This window comes from Osmerus eperlanus, chromosome 5 (genome assembly GCF_963692335.1).
Source record: "Osmerus eperlanus chromosome 5, fOsmEpe2.1, whole genome shotgun sequence".
In the NCBI taxonomy this organism is placed as follows: domain Eukaryota; kingdom Metazoa; phylum Chordata; class Actinopteri; order Osmeriformes; family Osmeridae; genus Osmerus; species Osmerus eperlanus.
The window spans coordinates 14,931,671-14,953,264 of record NC_085022.1 but is presented as its reverse complement, the minus strand read 5'-3'; the positions used below and the strand labels follow the sequence as shown (position 1 = coordinate 14,953,264).

The window sequence follows — 21,594 nt, the reverse complement described above, 5'->3', positions numbered from 1 at the left end:
GGAAACTGTCGGAGTAAACCGTGTAAACATCTAGGTAAATGTTGTAATACTGTTTAAAACATGAATGTTAAAAGGTTTCAATTATACCTGTTCATCTTTTACTGGATGATGTTTTGTGTTTCTTATATATTTTTGGATAGATGTCTATGGATTCGTATGTGGCGGCTAACGCCAGTGTTTCCGTGACTGTATATTTATATTGTTTTGTTTTCTTTGTCAGTGTTCCTAAGTCCACTGCCGTATTGTTTTGTATTATTTTGTTTTAAATCATTTCTTGGGGTGTGCTTTCTGCGTAACAGTTAATAAACGAACCCGGGAAAAGTAATTGTGTCCTGTGTCGTTCTCAGTTCGGCAGGCTACAGTAGGCTATAAAAACACACTAGGAACACTGACGACATCGGCAACCATGCACCATGCATTATTAGTTTAATGTAATATTTAAATTCAGACTTGTCACATTAGTAACTGTTCTGAACAGAACTGGGTGTGCAGACACATACAAAAAGTTTCTCCTCCATCTTGAAATTGTAAAACCTAGAAATGTTTATCATGACCAACGGTTGCTAAGTTACAAGAAACCAATCCGATTGGCCAATGCTAGCGTTTTCACGCTCCACATTTACATAAAGTTGAGAAAATCCAATTTGCGAGTCATGTGGCTGAGCGGTTAGGGAAGCGGGCTAGTAATCTGAAGGTTGCCAGTTCGATTCCCGGGTGTGCCAAATGACGTTGTGTCCTTGGGCAAGGCACTTCACCCTACTGGCCTCGGGGAGAATGTCCCTGTACTTACTGTAAGTCGCTCTGGATAAGAGCGTCTGCTAAATGACTAAATGTAAATGTAAACTTGCAACGCTCCGCTCGCCTTCCCACAATGCCCTACGCGAGCGTCAACGCCTGGTATCATTGAAAATGAATTGGAAGCCGACGCCCCGCCCGCTCCGCTGTAGTGGACACGCACCGTTAGCATCGGCAACAGCAGGTTAGGTCCATCAGTTGAACTCCTGTTTGGTTTGCCAATGATGCGATGGTGCAGGGAGTCGGGTGGCTGAGCGGTTAGGGAATTGGGCTAGTAATCAGAAGGTTGCCGGTTCGATTCCCGATTCCTGTGAAAAATGACGTTGTGTCTTTGGGTAAGGCACTTCACCCTACTTGCCTTGGGGGGAATGTCCCTGTACTTACTGTAAGTCGCTCTGGAGAAGAGCGTCTGCTAAATGTCAATGATGCTTCAGACAAAGTTGTGCAAAGCTGGGGTAATAAAAAAGAAGCACAATTTCCCCCCCAGGCTATGCATAATGTGGGCAGGAGATACTGCAGCGACATGTCCTTTAAAAGAATCACCGGGAGGTGCTTGTGTGATTCGAGACCAGGTGTGTTTGCATGGCTAACCAATCACAGCTCCCTCTGAATCTATTCAGACATTCCACCTTATGCAGTGGTGTCAACTACAGGGGTTTAACCCTTGTGTTATCTTCGGGTCATTCTTATTCCATCAGTCATTCCATCAGTCGTTGTGACACACCGTCGTATTGCGACAACTTTACCACATACAAAAACAAAGTGAAGCATTTTCTTTTAACCGTCTCAGACCCCCCACATTGAAGAAAATTATTTTTATTTGTTTTTGTATTGGGTAAAATTGGGTAAACACAACAATGGTTCGTTATGAACCTTTGGGTCATGTGACCCGAAGGCAGCACAAGGGTTAAGCAATACATGTGATTGATATGGCTAAGCATACTACGCCACTCGTTTTCCGCAAACTTTCAAAAGTGACTCCACCTGTGAACATTATTCTTCAAAGTTTTACTAGGGTATATTTTCACAATAGTTTTGATTAAGGAAACTCCCAAACACAAGAAAGAATATATTTTGATGGTAGCTCATTGTAAATTAATTCCAGTTCCAATATAATCCCAATTTTAGGTATCAGAGAAAATACTACTTTCTTTTGTGAATTGCAATATTAGAATTTTAACGACCCAACCTGTGTATTTTTGGTTGCCATTCTCGCTGTTTATTCCTGATCTTACTGCAACAGCTTACCAGTGCTGACCAGGGGTAATACTTCTGCAGTTTTATGCAGAAGAAAAAGCCTACGACTGAGTGTAAAGCAAGTTATTTTACTCCCTCACAGGTCTAAATAAAGACAAAAGTGGTCAGAATCTAAAAATAAAAACAGTAAAATCTTAGTGCTAAGCTGATCACCCACTTGGAGGTCAGGTTGACGTGGGAGTGTGTGCCGAATTTTGCTGCTGAGCCCACTCGTATGTTCAGATGTGAAAAGATCTCAGATCTCACATCCAGATGAAACAAAGCCAGATGAATCAATATTAGCCCAGTAATTGAGTTGCTCAGATCCTATGGGGGTGGAGGGGAATGAGTGCTGTTGAAAGGAGTCCTGCTTTCCTTTAGCTTTTGTTTTTAAAGGAAATGCCATGAAGCTGTGCTTTTGTGGTTGTGTTTCTCTGTGTTGTGGGTACAAGGGTTTAACCCTCGTGCTGCCTTCGGGTCACATGACCCAAAGGTTCATAACGAACCATCGTTGTGTTTACCCAATTTTACCCAATACAAAAACAAATTAAAATAATTTTCTTTTAACCTTTGCAATGTGGGGGGTCTGAGACAGCCCAACAGTTAAAAGAAAATGCTTCACTTTGTCTTTGTATGCGGTAAATCTGTCGCAATACGACGGTGGGTCACAATGACTGATGGGTCAGAATGACCCGAAGATAACACAAGGGTTAATGTGACCAGATCCGGTTTCAAGCTTGTGGCACCTGAATACATTGATGAAGCGGATGGACAATTATTTAACCCTCGTGCTGCCTTCGGGTCACATGACCCAAAGGTTCATAACGAACCATCGTTGTGTTTACCCAATTTTACCCAATACAAAAACAAATTAAAATAATTTTCTTTTAACCTTTGCAATGTGGGGGGTCTGAGACAGCCTAGCTGTTAAAAGAAAATGCTTCACTTTGTTTTTGTATGCGGTAAATCTGTCGCAATACGACAGTGGGTCACAATGACTGATGGGTCAGAATTACCCGAAGATAACACAAGGGTTAAAGCTGCTATAGGTAACATTTTAAATAAATTTAAATATGATAAACAGATACCCCAATTCTTGTCTAAACACCCGTACTTTTCTCCAGTTCAAGTTTGATTGACAGAGTTTTCATAAAACAAGCTAAGATGGAAAGCAGCCTCACCGAAGACAATAGGCTGGAATGGGAATGCTGGAACATAGTTGGCAGGAAAGTAGCGGGCTGCTCCAATAATTTGACATTGACATTCCACTTGCACAAAGCTGTATGTGTTGCTAAACAACTCTCGGAGGGCCTTATTAGCTTCCACAACATGGGACACAAAAAAAAAAAAAAAATTAAAATAGGAGAGTGAATGTATAGCCGAAATGTGTGTATTGATGCTTCTTGATATTAGGCAAACAGTTTATTTACCATGAAGTCACTAAAACATAACAAATATTTTGCAATTTCATAGAATAAAAACTAGTAGCCTAATCCCAACTCCACCTCTGCCGTCCCTCCACACAAACACTGTCGGACACACCCGTGTATCAGGATTTGCTCTTGTAATTGCTCACTCATGGAATCAAAACAACATTGGTTCCCATTACACCCGTTGATCAAAGATTTCAACATTTCAAAGAGAAGATGAAAGTCAACTGACCAAAAAAATTATTGACATTCAAATATCCTTTATAGTGACTTGTTAGATCTTACACCAATGCAAACATAAACTGGTTTAATGTTCTGCAAGATTCAGACGATTGAGTGTAGGAATTACCTGCAAAGACTAAAAGCACACTCGGCTCAATGGAAGTTTTCTTTCAACCTTTGGGTGGCCTTGTACAGCAGCTGTCCAAGACATCTGGCCAAAGTAATTTCATATTTCAGAAACTTCACAGACAAACAGACAAAGGTCTTACAAGTCAAGCTTGAATAAACCTTGTCTGTTCCTTGTTTTCCTCAACTGAAACTGATAGAGACCCATTTATTGGTAGCAGTGATTTTAATGAGATCCAAGAGGCAGGAGAAAGGGAGGAAGAATTAAAATAAGAGTACAAAATTGTGACCACATCATAGGACTAGTAGACTAAGTGGAAGCACATGGGAAATGCTGTTCTCTTGGCTTCTGTCCCAGCAAATTCATGAAATCTCATGCTAAGGCTAAAATGAGGATTTGGGAAGTTCACCTCAGGTTGCCCCAGCCTTAACCCGTGCCTCTCAAACATTTTCTATGGATGATGTTCATTCAGGTCAGGTTCTTATGAAAAGCATCGAGGCTCTAATCACTCCCAGTTCCCGCCAAAACCAGGAGGGAAGAAATAAGCTTGGCATGACAGCCTCACCCCTACCCCCTTCCAACCACACACATAAATAGAACAATGGCATGATTTTCTATTTAAAATGTTTGGTTCTGAGGATGTTTAGCTACATGAATGCAATTCTAACTAAAGCGACAATCTTGATTGATTAAAACCAATAAACACTGAGTCTCCATAGCGATGAACATTCTTTGCTTTCAATGGTTTTTCTATTTAGAGATTAGTACAGCATTGGAAAGGTTTCATTAAAGAGCTGGATTTATTGGAAGGGGAAGGAATGCCAGATTAATGTGTAACTGGCTATGTTGCTGGTGCCGTTGTTTCCATGCCATTCCAGCCCAGAATGGTAAATTGAGCCGGTGCACCACACAAGAAGACATGGTAGAGGCATTCTACAACACAAACATACACCTCTGTCGTCTGCCCTGACATCAGAGCTCACAATCTGTGGCCTTATTTGAATGTCTTGTCGTGTTGGAAGCATAACGTAAATTTATTTTATGAAGCAGGTGGCGGTGAGACAGTATTGTTGTTGTTTTTTTCCTCTCTGCAAAAGACTGCTTAACCCTTGTGTTATCTTCGGGTCGTTCTGACCCATCAGTCATTGTGACCCACCGTCGTATTGCGACAACTTTACCGCATACAAAAACAAAGTGAAGCATTTTCTTTTAACCGTTGGGCTGTCTCAGACCCCCCACATTGCGAAGGTTAAAAGAAAATTATTTTTATTTGTTTTTGTATTGGGTAAAATTGGGTAAACACAACGATGGTTCGTTATGAACCTTTGGGTCATGTGACCCGAAGGCAGCACGAGGGTTAATGGCTAGTGATGTAATGATTTGGATTCCATCCCAGACTGTGCTGAGATTATTGTTGTAACATGAGTAAATACCATCTCTGTTGATGATTCAGGCATGTTATTTACTTTTTGGCTTTTTCTTCAAAGATATGTCATGGACCTGACTTTACAAAAAAACAGTATAATATAAAGTTCTGATAGGGAGTGAGTAATCAATTTTTTAAGAAGAAAGTTTTAAGAAGACTACCCATTATTTAACCCTCGTGCTGCCTTCGGGTCACATGACCCAAAGGTTCATAACGAACCATCGTTGTGTTTACCCAATTTTACCCAATACAAAAACAAATTAAAATAATTTTCTTTTAACCTTTGCAATGTGGGGGGTCTGAGACAGCCTAGCTGTTAAAAGAAAATGCTTCACTTTGTTTTTGTATGCGGTAAATCTGTCGCAATACGACGGTGGGTCACAATGACTGATGGGTCAGAATTACCCGAAGATAACACAAGGGTTAATGTTCCTTAACTCAAATCCCACCTCCATAGGCTTGTTTATGTAAGCACCACAGTCAATTATTTCCGAAATAGTGATTTCCCCCTTTGATTATAGCGCCACTGTGTGGCCAATCTCGGAAACTATGTAATTTTAGTAATCTAAATGAATTGCACGTGTTTTCAAACTCGGTTCCTTCCTTGAGAACTAAATTCCTGTAGTTTTTACTCTAACCCTAAAGCACAACCGATTCTAACAATTAGCTAGTTTAGCCTATGTGTTTAATCAGGTTAGTTACAATTGAAGGCACACACCCATAGCATTAAAGGAACAGGGTTGGAGACTCCTGGGTTTTTCACCATGAAATGTGTTTGTTTATGTTTATGTCATGTTCATACCGTCTAAAATATTCATCTACATTGTATTGAATCTAGAAAGTAAACTTCTTATATTTCAAGCCTACTTAAAACGTACTGCGACGAAGGGCAAATGTGTGCCCCCTGGCTGGCAAGAAGGATGTTCTGTAGCCTATTATTCCAAACGACTATGCAGGTTAGGCCTATGTTCAAAGCTCAATGCTTATAAAGGGTAGGAGGTAAAAAAAGGTTTTGTTTAAAAATACGTATGACACATTCTTAAGAGACGCAGTAACTCTGAACACAAAACGAAGCAGAATTGATGTCCCTTTATTGGATACATTGATACAAAGAAGCTCAATTACCCGTCGCAAAATAATTTCGCAGTTTACCACTCCAACCTGGTGTATGGTGCTCACTTGCTTGGACTGCTTAGCTAATTCAATACCTAGCCCGTGACACACAATAACTCACCGTTGCCTAGCAAAGTTCTTGGATCTTGCATGTTTGTGCAAAATAGGCTTGGCTGTTCCATAACAGTTCCTTACGCTTTCACCAGTTCCTGGTTTTCACTTTGGACGTAATCACGTCATGCCGTAACTGGTAGAGTCGCACAACCGCATTGTTGTTGGGGGAAAGAAACCAGGCTGGGGCAGTCAATGATCATTATAGCAAATGTTTAAAGGACATTAGAACATAGTCGTGTTTGCAAATTATTTATGCTTAAAACTGAATAGAATTTGGAATCCATAAAATATTTGTGGATACCGCTTGGTATCGTTCAAATTGATGATTTAAAGCTCGAGCGGCGCCCGTTGGATGAGAGGATTGTGTGTGGATTTAGCTGTAGCTTGTGCTCTGCAGGCCAGATCGCCATTGCATGCAAGCGCTGCCGTTTTCAAAAGCGGATTTCCTGAACACATAAGGTAGCTATTACCCAATTTGTTACATATATGCACGATCGTTCTTTTTGCAACCATCTACCGTATTTGGTTCAACAGAATATACATTAACAGTGAAAAAAATATAACTTTTTTGAACCGACTCCGCTTCTTGTTTTGTCGGTCGCCATGTTTCCTTCCTCCCCCTACAGTAGCTCGGCTGATTATGGACGGGCTGTCCTCAGCAAGCTAATAGTACAAGACGAGGCCGCTGTTGTTTTATGGTTTCAGCCGCACCAGTTAAGAATTCCCAATCTATCTGGCTATCGTGTGCTTCTAATCAGATAATAATCTACCAAATAACGACAAATTAGCGTTGGCTAGCCAGGTTGGTTGTAGCTAGCGAGCTAATTCATTTATAGCTTTCGTTACAGCAGTTGAATAGGCTTAATGTTAGCTGGTAGGTGGCTAACAGTATAATACTGCATTAGCTCTAACTATTTAGTCTAGTGCATTATGCAAATTCTAATACATTCTTAGTAAATGACCCAGTAAAGAAGGACAGGTCAGTTTCAGGTTTAGCAAGCATGTTGTCAGGAAAACGGTAGCAACAATGTTACAAGGGTGGAGGGACTGCGCGTTTGTTTCATTCATCATCCGTTGGTTACAATGTAGCTTTGTTGCCACGGCCAGATGGATAGCTACATTTGTTGTCATAGGCCAGTATGTGCGCGACGGTTTGCTCTTGTTGTCATGTGCACTTGGTGTCACACATCAGCTACATTTGGCTCTAGTGCTGGTATTTTTACACGCATGCCAAGCAGTTGATTAACGGAGTGTCTGTGTATTTGTCGCTCCGTGTGAGGCTGCTAACTAATTGATTCACCCACTATTTTTTTTACTTGGACATAGGTCTACCTCCTATTTCATGTCTCATTCCAATGTTCATTTACATTTTCATGTGTAGTGGCAGGGGTTTTCTCGTTCACGCACGCACAAACAAGTTACTAAGGGCTGTGAAGGTTGTCTATTATTAATGACTGTTTAAAGTGTCCATGTAAGTAACAAACCTAGATCATGTGGATATTGTGTATTCAACACAAGAAGCTTTACTTGCCCAAAAATATTTTTCTAGTTTAAGTATGTTTAATTTATTAAACGTTCTCTACTCAGCCGTAAGCATTGAGGTCTGCTGATGTAATGACTCATTGATATTCCAGTCATGCTCTGAATTGTCAGTGGATTTGAAACGCTTCGGCCCTAGGCAGTTTTTTGTCAAAAGCTATCTTAACACACTAACCCAAGGTCAGCGCTAAGGAAAAGAGGTCGTGATCAGTGATGATCTGTCATGGGGATACCGATCTCTGCATCAGTTGGTTTGATTGATCATTGTCTTACAGGTAATTTAGAGTCTTAATGATGAGAAAGAAAGCACGGTACCATCATCGTCGCATGGCGATGCCGCAGCGGGCTCCCTCGCCCATCAAACCCTCGCCCAATCGAGAGACCCTGACCTACGCCCAGGCCCAGCGCATAGTGGAGCTGGAGATTGACGGGCGCGTGCACCGCCTCAGCATCTACGACAAGCTGGACGTCATCGCCGACGACGACCCCACCGCACAGGAAATCATTGAGTGCAACAGCAACAAGGAGAACAACGAGAAGCCCCAGCAGGTCCTGGTGCGCTCCGTGCGGCTCAAGAACAATCAGCAGAAGAAGAATGCATCCCTGACAGGACCCATGCACGCCACTGGGCCCCAGGGAACCCCGCTCCTCGACCCCAAGTTCCGCACTGTAGAGTATAACCTCCCGGCCGTACCGAGGAGGCCCTCTGCCTACTACAAGTACTCTGAGAAAACCGCTGAGGAACTGGACGAGGAGGTGGAGTACGACATGGACGAGGAGGACTACGCCTGGCTGGATCTGATCAATGACAAGAGGAAGAGCGAAGGCGTCAGCCAGGTCTCCCACAACCTCTTCGAGTTCCTCATGGACCGCTTCGAGAAGGAGTCCTTCTTCGCCACTCGGGGTCGCGGCGACCTGCAGGCCATGGTGGACGAGGACGCCGTCTGCTGCATCTGCATGGACGGCGACGGCGCCGACAGCAACGTCATCCTCTTCTGCGACCTGTGCAACATCGCCGTCCACCAGGAGTGCTACGGGGTGCCCTACATCCCGGAGGGGCAGTGGCTGTGTCGCCACTGTCTGCAATGCCCCTCGCGGCCCTCCGAGTGCGTCTTCTGTCCCAACAAGGGAGGCGCCCTCAAGAAGACTGACGACGACCGCTGGGGCCACGTGGCGTGCGCCCTCTGGGTGCCCGAGGTCGGCTTCTCCGACACGATGTTCATCGAGCCCATCGATGGCGTCAGTAACATCCCGCCAGCTCGCTGGAAGCTCACCTGCTACCTTTGCAAAGAGAAAGGTGCGGGGGCCTGCATCCAGTGCCACAAAATCAACTGCTACACGGCCTTCCACGTCAGCTGCGCCCAAAAGGCCGGTCTCTATATGAAGATGGAGCCCGTCAAGGAGGTCACGGAGGCGGGCTCTCCCACGTTTTCGGTAAAGAAGACCGCCTACTGCAGCGCTCACACCCCGAAAGGGTGTGTCCGGAGACCCCTTGCCATCTATGAGGAGACCCACCCGACAAACGGCCTATGTGACAAGCGGGGGGATAAACGGGGGAGGACCAGGTTAAAAGGATGGCAGAAAAGGAGTAAGAGAGCAGAGCCAGAACCTGAAGAAGAAACACCCGCCACCTCAGGGCCCAGTATAACCTCCTCAAGGTAAGCAGCCGTTTCACTCTGCATTTGTGCTACAGACACCTCAGTCAGCAAAAATCACTTAATTACATTCAAAAGCCTTTCATAAGATTAAAAATGGCCTCTGTCATAATGTTCAGCAGAGAACACAGAAAATAACCATCTCTCTCTCTCTCTCTCTCTCTCTCTCTCTCTCTCTCTCTCTCTCTCTCTCTCTCTCTCTCTCTCTCTCTCTCTCTCTCTCTCTCTCTCTCTCTCTCTCTCTCTCTCTCTCTCTCTCTCTCTTCCCCCCCCCCCCCCCTCTCTCTCTCCCCCTCTCTCAGTTTTGACACCATCCTCAACCAGGTGTCTGTCCAGAAGAAGAGGGTGTTTGTGGAGCGAGTCCTGAGCTACTGGGTGCTGAAGAGGCAGGCCAGGAACGGCGTCCCGCTGATCAGAAGGCTCCAGACCAACCCCCAGGCTCCGAAGATGGAGCGGCCGGTCAGTCCAGAGGTGAAACAGGAACAGCTTAGATCTACAAGTCTCTGTAGCGGCCATCAGCATCTCCATACAAAGAACTAGGCCTATCTACTGTGCCTCTGGTGAATTAATTATTTCCTCAGAGATATTATTTCTGAGGTACATCGGAATGTCTTATTCGACATTGGAATTGTGTTGAAGTTGGGGTTAGAGTTTCCTGCAGTTTATCACTGCATGTTTTGTGGGGGATCTGTCTGTTTGGAAACAACCATCCACGTGTGTCTCTCAGAGAGTATTGCAGACTGTTTGGTAGAGTGTATGGAACAGAACTGTGTCATACAGAGGAAAGCTCACAGAATCACTGTCAGACAAAACATGACCATCCTCCACTGAGAGCAGGCAGTCGCGATTTCATTTCATCATGTCACATTTATACTGAAACGCTCGCTCGCTCGATCACTGATTTTACAGGACCGTCGATTGGAGGAAAACAGAGCACTAAAGGAGCAGCTGAAGGAATGGCATCGTCTACGCCATGACCTGGAGCGAGCTCGCTTACTGCTGGAGCTGATCAGGAAGAGGGAGAAGCTAAAGAGGGAGGAGGTTCGTGTGACTTACACCACAAATCACCGGTCTCTTCATTAACTGAATTTAAATCCACGTGACCATTCAAATGAATTGCTCTGTGACAACTTGAAGGGTTTCATAGCTTGAATGATGAGTTTATGTTTTTGAGAAGTTGCAGAGGTCCACTTAAACGGATTTGGGGATTGGTAGGAAGCCAAAAACGATTGTGGCCGTGACTTTTGTTTGTCCCTCAGATGAAGCTCCAACAGTCCGTTCTGGAGGTTCAGCTTACACCATTGAACATTCTACTAAGAGCCGTTCTGGACCAGCTGCAGGAAAGGGACCAAGCCAGGGTCTTCGCCCACCCTGTCAGCGTCAAAGAGGTAAGCAAATTTTTATTTTTTTACTCAACGACAAATTTTTGCAGTCGGATATATATCTCATCTCAATATTCAAGCTTATGTATCTTAATCTGTGATATTAAAAAATATATACAATTAAACACATAAGGACATCCTACACATGGCTCAGCAGGATACTCTGTTGACTGTTTTCTTCCTGTTCCTCAGGTGCCTGATTACCTGGACCACATCAAGAACCCCATGGACTTCTCAACCATGAGGAAACGCATTGACGCCCACGGCTACAAGGACCTGGACGAGTTTGAGTCCGACTTCAACCTCATCATCTTCAACTGTATGAAGTACAACGCCAAGGAGACGTTCTTCCACAAGGCTGCTCTGAGGCTGCAGGACCAGGGCGGGGCCATCCTCCGGAAGACCCGACGGGATGCGGAGAGGATCGGCTTTGACTTTGCCAGCGGACTGCACCTCCAGGAGCCGCCTAAACTAGAGGCTCCTCCACCTTTCTCCTGGGATGACGGTAAGAATAGCCACCTTAAGTGGGCCGCCTAGTGTCTGTGATTTGCAACGACACGGTAACATTGTGTACCTCATCTATTAAGTTGAGCAACTCATGACTCATGGGACAGGACACAAACCCAGTCTGTTAACTTAAGAACTCTGTCTGTGCGTGTCTTAACAGTGGACCGGATACTGAACCCAGCCAACCGGGTTAACATGCCCTTAGCGGAGCAGCTGAGAGCGCTGCTGGAGAAGTTGGATCTTAGCACGGCCATGAAATCCAGCCCGTCACGCAGCAAGCGACTGAAGCTGCTCAAGAAAACCATAATGGAGGTGAGGAGCGAGATGAGCCTGAAGAAGCCCCGCCCAACGCCCTCTGAGCCCCCACAACCGGAGACGGAGGAGAAACCACTCCCTCCACCGACTGGAGATGAAACGCATAAGGACGGTTTGTGTCAATCAGGTGAGCTTGGTTGGTTCCTGACAGAAATGCACCGATATCTGTGGTTAATCGAGTCATGTATTGAATTGGTGGGGAATTTTCATCATGTTTACGAGGAACCTATACGATGGCAATCAAACGATTCTTGCTGCGTTTGACAATTTTTTTCCTTTTATTTCCCTAAATATTATTTTATTTGACTTCTCAGGAGTCACAGAAGTGACAGGAGAAATGTTGTTGCCTCCACCGAAACTTGAGCCCTTGAACTCTCCTCTGCCCCAACCCGTAAACCCGGCCAGTCCACCAGAGCCTCGGCCTCACCCTCCCACCCTCAAACCCATCAAACCTATCAAACCCAACACGGACAAGAACCAGAAGAGCTCAAAAGGTGACAGCAACAGCACCGCCACCACTACCTCAGTACCCCAGGAAACCCCAAACGGGCACATTTCCAACCCGCTGCTCCCTAACAACAGCCTCAGTGTTGTGGCCACCTCGACGCTCGCCCGGCCGTCCGCCACGAGCAACCGGCGGACCAACATCCTGTTTCGCAAGTCCAAAAGCACGAGTCCTCAGAAGCCCTCGAAGATGGCGGAGACGCCGCCCGGTTCCCCGCCACTGGGGGCCAAAACGTTTCTCTCGGTGGTCATCCCTCGCCTGGAGACCCTTCTGCTGCCCAGGAAGAGAACCCGAAGTGTCAGTGGTGACTGCGAGGAAGAGGACGAGTCTCCCATCAAGCGCCTTGACACAGGTAAAAGCCTGGTCCGTGCTTCAGAAGCTGAGCACATCAGTGGCGAGTTGCTTAGAAAAACCGAGCTAAATGTACGTTTAGAAAATGTTTTGATAATGTTCATGAAATTACCTTTTTCTTGTCACCTCCAGGCTTAGTCAATGGTTTTGTTGTCGAGCAGGAGAGTGAGCCCAGCCCTAACAGGCCGCTGGAGCCCAGGCGACGTTGTGCCTCCGAATCCAGTATCTCTTCCAGTGGCAGTGTGCTCTGCAGCACCAGGTACTCCAATGTTAGCATTAGCATACACGCCTCTGTCCAAGAGAAGTGTGCCCTGCAGCACCAGCCACACTAATGTTAGCATTAGCATACACACCTCAGTCAGAATCAGAATTCGGTTTATTCGCCATGTATGTTATACAAACACGGAATTTACTGTGGCAGGGAGGTGCAAAACACTAAACATATACGAATCTTAAATTAAGTAAAAGTACTTATGCAGTCCAAGAGAAGTGTGCCCTGCAGCACCAGCCACACTAATGTTAGCATTAGCATACACGCCTCTGTCCTAGAGAAGTGTGCTCTGCAGCACCAGGTACACTAATGTTAGTATTAGCATACACACAACTCCATCCAAGATAAGTGTTCTTTGTAACATCAGAGACACTGACGTTAGCCTTATCACAAACCTCTGCTAGCTGGTGGTTAGCATGGCAGCTTGCTTATAATGCAAAAGGCCTACTGATGTGGCAAGATGGCACATAGCATCTTCTCAGGCAAACAAATGGCATCATTCCACTGAAAGCTGAATTTCTTTTGCAGTTGTCTCATAGTTGCTCGCTTGTCTTGTAGCACCATCACCCTGCCCAAAAACGGGAAAGGGAAACCAGCCGGGGCACGTAGAAACACTGTGGACGACAAAAACACTCTCATCACCTGCATTGAGAATGGAGAGTTCACTAAAGCAGCCAAAATTGCAGCAGGTAAGAAGTTTTATCCCTGATTCTTTTTCCTCTTAACAATCCCACTCACACAACTCCAGTAGACCCAAGACAAGAAGTTAATCAATGGGAACATTTGGAAGCGTGCATTATAAAATGACAAATTATTACGACAGTAATTTCAAACCCTAATTAAAAACCCCTGCGTTTCTGCTAACCATAACCATCGATCATCAATATTATGCTCCCAAGTGCTTAAGTTTTTAAATTGGTAAATGAGTCTGCAGAAAAAGACAAGACAAGGTTTATTCCCTTCTCATTAAACCTACTTTGAAAATACTCTGCTGACCTGAATGCAAAGGGACAGAACTTGATTCACTAATTATACTTCACTGAGGACAGGAGGTTCTAAGGTCCATCTGTGGTCCATCATTAAATAGTCTAAAGGCCTCCTGAACCTAAGGCATTGCCTTAAGGTGGATGCTAGACATGTCAATGTGTTCATGGTGTGTTCACCAGCATGCGTGTTCCTCAGTATAATTGTGTCTTGAGGGCAGTGTGACAAGGGACCTTGACTTTGTCTAACAAGTGATGTTAGAAACTGCATTCCATTGCCAGGTGTACAGTTATCGGTCCTTATCTTGACAGTGCTGGTCTTTAACGCCCGAGCTGACAAGCCCCAAAGACATCTGTTGTCACCCTGTCACTGTCTAGACCAATAAATTAAATTCCCTATACATAATTCATCATTATTCCTCCCAGTCTGTTGCTGATATCAGAATAGTTACCCTTATAGGTTGACCTTAAAACTTTTCATTTTTCATTGGGAAAAATTGATCTTTATATTTATTAAATTTAATAATATATATTTTAGTATGACAGGTATGCAGTCCTAAACACTCGTATAACAAATATCCATATGAGTAGCACACTGCCATTTTGGTCTACTAAATGTTGTACATTCATGTTTTTGTGTGCTAAATGTTCCCCTGTATGTGAGTGCTGTTTTCCCCTTCCCCTGTGTGCGAGCATGGCTTTTAGACTAGTTTTACTCTGTCTGTTTGCAGTGTGACTCCCCCATAACTTGCTTGTCGTTATTCCTGCTTCCGTAGAAGTTGGCAACGGAAATATGTGGATGCCCACTAGTGCCTCAACATTTGTACTGGAACCTCTTAAACTAGTTTGGGCAAAATGTAGTGGATATCCCTCCTATCCTGCCTTGGTGAGTGAGAGTGAGTGCATGCGTGTCCCGAGACCTGCCATCTCCATGTCTCATTACCCATAAATTCCTCTCATCGTAAGTGGTGTAGCTCGTGTTTTGTGCACACCCATGCAGGTGCTCGATGTTACTAGCGAGTTGGTCGACTGCTTGAGAGCGCGAACGGTCATCTGGACGGCTTAGAGTCCTCCCGATGAATTGATTGTGAGTGTGTGTGTGAGAGTGTATTGAATGTGAGCTCCAAGCCACCAGAGCCAAGCTTTGTTGCACTGCCACCAGGACCTCCCTGCTACAACCTTAATAAAAAAATTATTAAAGCCCACCCCGAGCCAATTTCTCCTCACAGATCATAGACCCCAAGACGCAGAGGACGGGGTGTCACCACAGCGGGGTGTCCCTGCCCCCTCTGGACGTCCTCCGGGTCGGAGAGCAGATGCAGTACCGGTCCGACGAGAAGCTCTACCTCGTCCACTTCTTCGACAACAAGCGCAGCTGGTAAGAGACCAATTATTTTTATTGTCGTTGTTGGTTACCTGATGAGATACATTTTGAGAAACTAGCTTTACAAGTGTATTTTTTATTTATTTCTAACCCGATACGTTGCTCCCTCCCAACAGGCAATGGCTTCCTAAATCCAAGATGGTTCCATTTGGTGTTCACAAGACTGTTGACAAGTTCAAGCTGGCGGAGGGGCGTTCCTCTGGCGTTCGCAAAGCCGTACAGACCGCCTTCAACCGCGCCATGAGCCACCTGATCCAGGCCCAGGACAGGCCCGGCGTGGACCACGGCCTCACGGACCCAACCCACCCAGTCATACCCTCCCTGCCCCACCCCTAGGAGGCACACTTCACTTCTTGTTTTACTTGATATTCCATAGAGAGGTCCTAGTATTCTGCCTCACCCCCCCCCCCCAAAAAAATTACCTGCCCCCTCTTCTTCTGTCGTTTTGTTTACTTTTATCCCCGCACATGTGGGGCTTCACTCACCAAGCTTTCAAGCCCGTAAAAGTCTGACCGATCTGTCTTGATCCAGGTTTTTTCATAGACTTCTACAATCTATCCATCTGAGCTGCTCGTCGATAAAATAAAGATGTGTGTGTGACTGACTACCAGCATGCTCCAACCCCCCCCCCCCATTCCTCCTTTCTGAATCAATGACCTTCGAAATATTGTAGCTTGCAACATGTCACCCACGTTTTACGTCAATGAGCTATGCAAATTAACTTGGGTGAGCGACCACGGTTGGCTGGGGGAGTGGGGCGGAGCACAAAAGAAACATTCACATCCTTGGGATCTGAGTACGGACTTTGAAAGAAGAAGTAAAAAGAAGAAAAAAAACGCTGGTTTAACCGGATGAATGTGCCAGAGCTGGATCTCAGTCCAGTAATTTGCTGCAAGACTGCTACAACTTCCACTGCCATCATGACCTCCTTCCCCTCACTCCCATCTCTTCACAGCAGCAGCCCTGTATTTTTACCCCCTGTAAATACCCTGTACAAGGCCTGACACTAATTTATTCAGTTTCTCTGTTATTATTGGTACTGCGTGTTCACTTTCTATTTATACTATTGGGGTGATTCACGTCAGCGCTATGGTGCGTATTTTGCTGGTGCTATGACCTGTGAAAGTCTGCTACAATGGCGACTTAAAACAGGCAAAAACCATACTGTATTGAAACATTTTTTTTTCTTTCTCTCATTTCAGCTACTTTTTTTATGGTTTCGTAAGTTATTGAATTATATTGGGAAGCTTCTGCTCTTTGCATTAACGTGATGTGTGTGTTGTTGTTTTTTTTTTACCAGAATGTTTTTACGGGACATTTCATGTTTTGTTTGTACATATTTATATCGAATCTATATAATTGTATACTTAAGATGCTCTCAATTGTTGAAAAAGCCGAAAGTGCATCATTCACACAAAACCAAAAATTTGCTGCCCAGAAGTTTCCATAGTTTTCTTTTTCTTTTTTTTTTACAATAACACTTACGTTTTTGTTTGCCTTGTGTGGTGTGTGTGATTGGTGAATAGCCTGTAAATGTCTTCTGACAATGATTTCAACTGTGTTACAGTGACCTATAATGAGATGACTGTAGAAGAATGTGCCTGTACTAATTTATTGTAAAGGAGAAATGTATATGCATTACTTTATATAGAGAGAGAGAATTGTAAGAAGATACTATTGGCACACTAGGAGACAAATGTAGAGGACCCTTTTTTTTGAATATTATCGTTGGTTTTTATTCAGAGGCATTAATCTTAACGGTTGGGATGATAGAATCTGACATTTTGTTCTGTTAGGAGAATCTGGGGTAGCAATGGGTAGATTTGTTTTCTTATGGATGTTATTGTAAATAGACTTGGTACTAGTCTTATTCTCTGGGAAAACACATTATAGCCAATGGGAGTGGATACTGGCTAAGACCAGTATTTTTTTTTATATATATAAAACACTGAAAATAAAAAAAATCAATTGAATCACAGATTCTTGTGTCGTTTTCATGTTCTGATCAGATAAAGCCACGCATCTAGGTTACCACATGATGGCGCTGTGACTCTATTACCAACCGACCAATAGAAGAACTGAGACAGTCACTCAGTGGCGTCCTATTTAAGATTGCATGGGATTTTTTGGTTTCTTTTTCTACTTCTGTTCATACTCTATCAGATGGCCCATACCTCTTGGCATGTTTGACTTTGGTCTGCATGTTGTGGATATACCGACAGCTCGGTTTCTGGAAAGTTTACTATAGCTACCTCTGGTAGCTTGTGTTCCCATGGCTGGCTCCAAGGTAAAACACCGATTACTTGTGGAAATTCAGTGAAGTTCCTGGTTCAAGAATGACTTAATAGCCTGTAAAGTATTGTTGACCAAGTCTAGAAAACAAAACCCTAACATTTTTTCCGTATACTTACACACAATACGGAAAAAATATATTGGCGTTCGGTCGGGTAACCTATCTATATTATGCCGCCTTTTGGTAAACAAATGTTGTGGTCCATGCAGAAAACAGTGGGCTTCTAACCACCCTCCTTTCTCCTCGATCAGATGCTAATTGTTTGGGGAGGAAGGTTGCGGCAGTAAGAGCCAGAGGGAGCCAGCCAACCATGAAGATCAATCTCTCAGTTTCGGTCTCATCAGAGAACTTTTTACTGAGCCCCGTTAGCTAATTATCCGTCAGTGCTGAGCGGCAGACCCTGGTCCCTCGTGCGCGCGGATACACAGCAGGGGGTTGTGAAATTACCTGATAAAACCCCCAGCAGGTGAGTCTCTGATTCTCGACTTTCTGTGACAACCAGGTCTTTGAGAAAACATCTTAGGCATCCTAACTTATAACCCCACTAGGAGAGGACTGCGACACTTACTGAAGCAAACTCCGTAGTCAAACTGCCTGCTAAAGAAACAAGGTATGTCGTGTACAACTACCCTGCCACCAATGGTCAAGTGCAAAGGCCCATGAACAAGACATTTTAGGCCAAATGACCTGTAAGCTAATATTTAACCATCTAAATATGTTTAAATGACATTCAAATTAACTTGACCTTATGGTATGTCAACACGAGGCTAGATCACCTACCATTGCCTCTAAACGGCCTGCAGGCTATCACGTCTATTCAGGCAAAAGACAATCCCAGACGAAGTGGGTGTTAAACGATTTTTAAGCCAGACACCGTGGTGAAGTGCCTAAGGCGAATAGAGGCTAGCTAGGAGGGTATGATCCTGCTTAAACCACGGCAACTGTTAGGCTACATGTCTGAAATAAAACGATAGTATCACCACAATCGTCAATTTGCCCTGCTTTTAGGCTCAATATGGATATTTCTGTCACTGGAATATCTATTTAGAATGGACCGAGTACTTGCTGGTATGTCAATGCGTGGCAACTAAATAAGGTAGCCGTTTAAGTGATCACATAAACGGGGATTAAGCTCCTGAAAGCGCCTGAGGAGATCCATCATTTTATGCTTGTACGTATTCTTATAGTGACGCATTAGCTGCAGATGCACGTTTTCAATTGTGTTTAGCTTTCAAAGAACTTCCTGGTACCTCAATGATGTCAATATAAATCTGTTATGCAACTTATTGTGCTTTCTGGATAAATCCTGACTTTAGGCACTCTGATTACAAGAAAGATACACAAAGGTGTATAGATATACTAAACCACATTTCTTAGGGTAGGAACAAACCTTTCTCTAGTGGCACCATCACCTCACTGAATGAAGGTACAATTCCTGCTTTGGAAAATGTTTGGTGCTCAGGTGGGCATTCTCCCAGGCCTTTCTGTGTAAAGTTTGTCTGTTCACCTCGGTTTAGGGAAGAGTTTTCCGACGCAGTGAACACCAATAAAACATGCAGAACAACAGATGACTCCATTGCCCATTTCCCTGGCTAGGTAGGTGAGCACTTGGACTTGGCTCCTGGTCACCTTGATGGGGCTGGTCACTGTTCTGCCATCGCAGGATAGACAAATGGGAAAATGCAGACAACAAAGTTCTACAGTGGACACTCCCTGTGTGTGTGTTCTAAGCGTTGCCTCTCCCTGAACCTGTGTCGTGCTCTTACAAACGTTCTTCAAATTCAAGCTTTAGAAAGCAGCCATATGTTCAAGTCAAAACTTGCCAAAATATTAACAAAAATACAAGAATTCTATGATTTAAAATCTATTGGATGACCTATAAACATTAAGCACAGTTATGAAATCGATAAGAATTCATACACCTAAAGCATTATTCAAGACCTTTGGCTGGACAGAAGGTGTAGGTTTTATATTGACCACCAAGGGTCATTGTTACCCGCAAAAAGTTGGGTCTTTAGTGTTAGATGTCCATGAAATTACACAAATCATAAAAATAAACTCCTAAACTCCCAAGCAAAGTATGATGTAAAAAAATAATAATTTCCTACCAAGTTAATATTTATCTATATTGAAAGTTCCATACTACACACACAGTTGCACGCTGCAGTTATTTGATTACAAAGAAAATGCACATCTGCCTAATATCTGACTTTTAGAACTGAACAGCTGTTCAATTGCTAATTGCTAAGGCTAGTTGGTAAGAAAAGTGTCTAATGTCCCAATGCATACTTTTTCAATGTCCCTTGAGGGAGAGTAAATTCCTCAAAAGCAGTCTGACATTTATGTCAACAAAATATTCTAGCATGTAAATATGCAAAAGGATATTGATACTAAAGGGTTGAATACAAAGTTTGTCTTTGAAATTTGGAGGAGGACCCCCAAAATGTTTCACATCCAGAATCATGTAGGACCCAGTAGTGTTTGATGGTCAGTTAGTGACCCTACCCCACAGTGTAGACAAAGTGTAAATGCAGAGTAATGGCTGAACTGGCACATGTACGTAGAAACCACATGAATATGCAACTTTATATTTATCTGGTCTTATTTTTTGTTGCAAACCCCTCCCAAACGGAGCCTCGTTATCTCCTAATTAGTCATAAATATCTTCAGTCATGAGTCAGTTCGCCTGAGCGACCGATACTCTTTCTCACTGGGGAAATGCCTTTGAAGTGAGAAATAATTAGTTATGCAATGTAGATAATTAGCAATGTCCAGTACATAAATAAACACTACTTTCATTGCACACAATTATGCCTGAGACAACTCTGGAATAGACTTCTCCCCTGAGTGGCAAGGCCCTGCACAACTCATGAGCTCCTGGCAAAATACAGAGAACTCTTAATGCCATCCGAGCGTAGATTCCACATTCGTTTTTGCTGAGTGTTTTTAATTCTTCAGATGTGTGTGTGTGTGTGTGTGTGATGATGATGATACTGGGTACAGTCTATATAAACTGACAGTTTATCAATATTTGTGCCTGTTGTCTAGTCTAAACAGACCCATACGCAAGTGAATGCACACATGTGCTGTGAACTGTGGTTGTCAATTGTACACCAATTGTAACCTTGACTATGGATGACTTGTGTCTATCTGTATTTACTAGCAGTACACATGAAGTCAACAATGTGTTTTTGCACTGCTCTCGGCCTTGTGTGTGTGCTTTGCCACGTGCTGTGTGTCATTAATTTCCCACATTGTGTTCTGTAAAACCAGTTAGCATAATTAGCCTGTTGTGGGAGAGGCGGTGGAGGAAAGATTGAAAGGGGGGGGGTAGCTATGGTGGTCCTGAGTGATTTGGTAGACAAGCCTTCATCCCTTGTCCTCGGAGACCCTTTGCTCTCATCACCATTCCTCTCCTTCAAGGGCAGCCAGAGTTGAGTGACAAGGCTTAATGCGTATCTCCCCTGAATTAGATTTGATCCTTCGGGCTCTATAACGTGGGCCCGCCTTGCTTGAGAAGAGTAGCTGGAATTACACTTTGTTTTTTTCCTCCTCCCTACCCCTCTGTCGCTCTCTCCTCTTCTTCCCTTTCTCTGTCACAAATAAACAGGACTCGCCTCGCAGAGTACCGCATTATTTGCTGCATTGTGAGGGGATATGAGTCACAAGGAAAGGTGACAAATGTCCATGGTGAAGATAAGGGATGTTTTTTGGGGAAGGGGATAAGGGTAGTTAGGGATTAAGGTGAGAGGACATTGGGGTGGTGGATTTAGGGGGTAAGATTAAGTCTGTAACACCCTCTGTCGTGAACAACTCATTTTGTAAGGATTATGGAGTAATAAGGCCCCAGCTTCAAATTCTTCTCGCTGTGACTTTTTCGCTCAGCCTTCAACCACCCATGTTTTTTCGAGCAAAATCTGCGAGTAGATGGAGATAGGAGATTTCT

At 44.0% G+C, this 21,594-nt stretch overlaps 1 protein-coding gene and 1 long non-coding RNA gene across 3 annotated transcripts in view; both read left to right on the top strand.

Annotated features, from left to right (window-relative positions):
- Positions 1–6,608: 6,608 nt before the first annotated feature.
- On the top strand, positions 6,609–17,326 carry LOC134021247 (bromodomain-containing protein 1-like). Of its 2 annotated transcripts, XM_062461878.1 has the most exons (13): positions 6,609–6,922; positions 8,278–9,660; positions 9,960–10,128; positions 10,567–10,698; positions 10,917–11,045; positions 11,232–11,544; positions 11,707–11,988; positions 12,176–12,718; positions 12,850–12,976; positions 13,547–13,677; positions 14,748–14,857; positions 15,201–15,349; positions 15,472–17,326. In XM_062461878.1, the coding sequence occupies exons 2-13, from the start codon at positions 8,294–8,296 to the stop codon at positions 15,689–15,691; spliced, it is 3,672 nt and encodes a 1,223-aa protein (XP_062317862.1). In that variant the 5' UTR covers positions 6,609–6,922; positions 8,278–8,293; the 3' UTR covers positions 15,692–17,326. The 2 variants fall into 2 exon arrangements, with proteins under 2 accessions (XP_062317862.1, XP_062317863.1); XM_062461879.1 differs by lacking the exon at positions 14,748–14,857 and having other exon boundaries at positions 6,610–6,922; positions 15,472–15,637.
- A 116-nt stretch (positions 17,327–17,442) lies between these two features.
- Positions 17,443–21,594, top strand: part of LOC134021246 (uncharacterized) — a 33,242-nt gene continuing 29,090 nt past the window's right edge. The window contains exons 1-3 of the long non-coding RNA XR_009930483.1: positions 17,443–17,642; positions 17,900–18,114; positions 18,197–18,258. This is a non-coding gene — a long non-coding RNA (uncharacterized LOC134021246). The remainder of the gene's footprint in view (positions 17,643–17,899; positions 18,115–18,196; positions 18,259–21,594) is intronic.

Coding starts and splice junctions, on each gene's coding strand:
- LOC134021247 (XM_062461878.1), top strand. CDS start 8,294: ATGATGAGAAAGAAAGCACGGTACCATCATCGTCGCATGGCGATGCCG. Junction 11,545..11,706: donor ACCTTTCTCCTGGGATGACG/GTAAGAATAGCC, acceptor GTGTCTTAACAG/TGGACCGGATACTGAACCCA. Junction 13,678..14,747: donor AGCAGCCAAAATTGCAGCAG/GTAAGAAGTTTT, acceptor CTGCTTCCGTAG/AAGTTGGCAACGGAAATATG.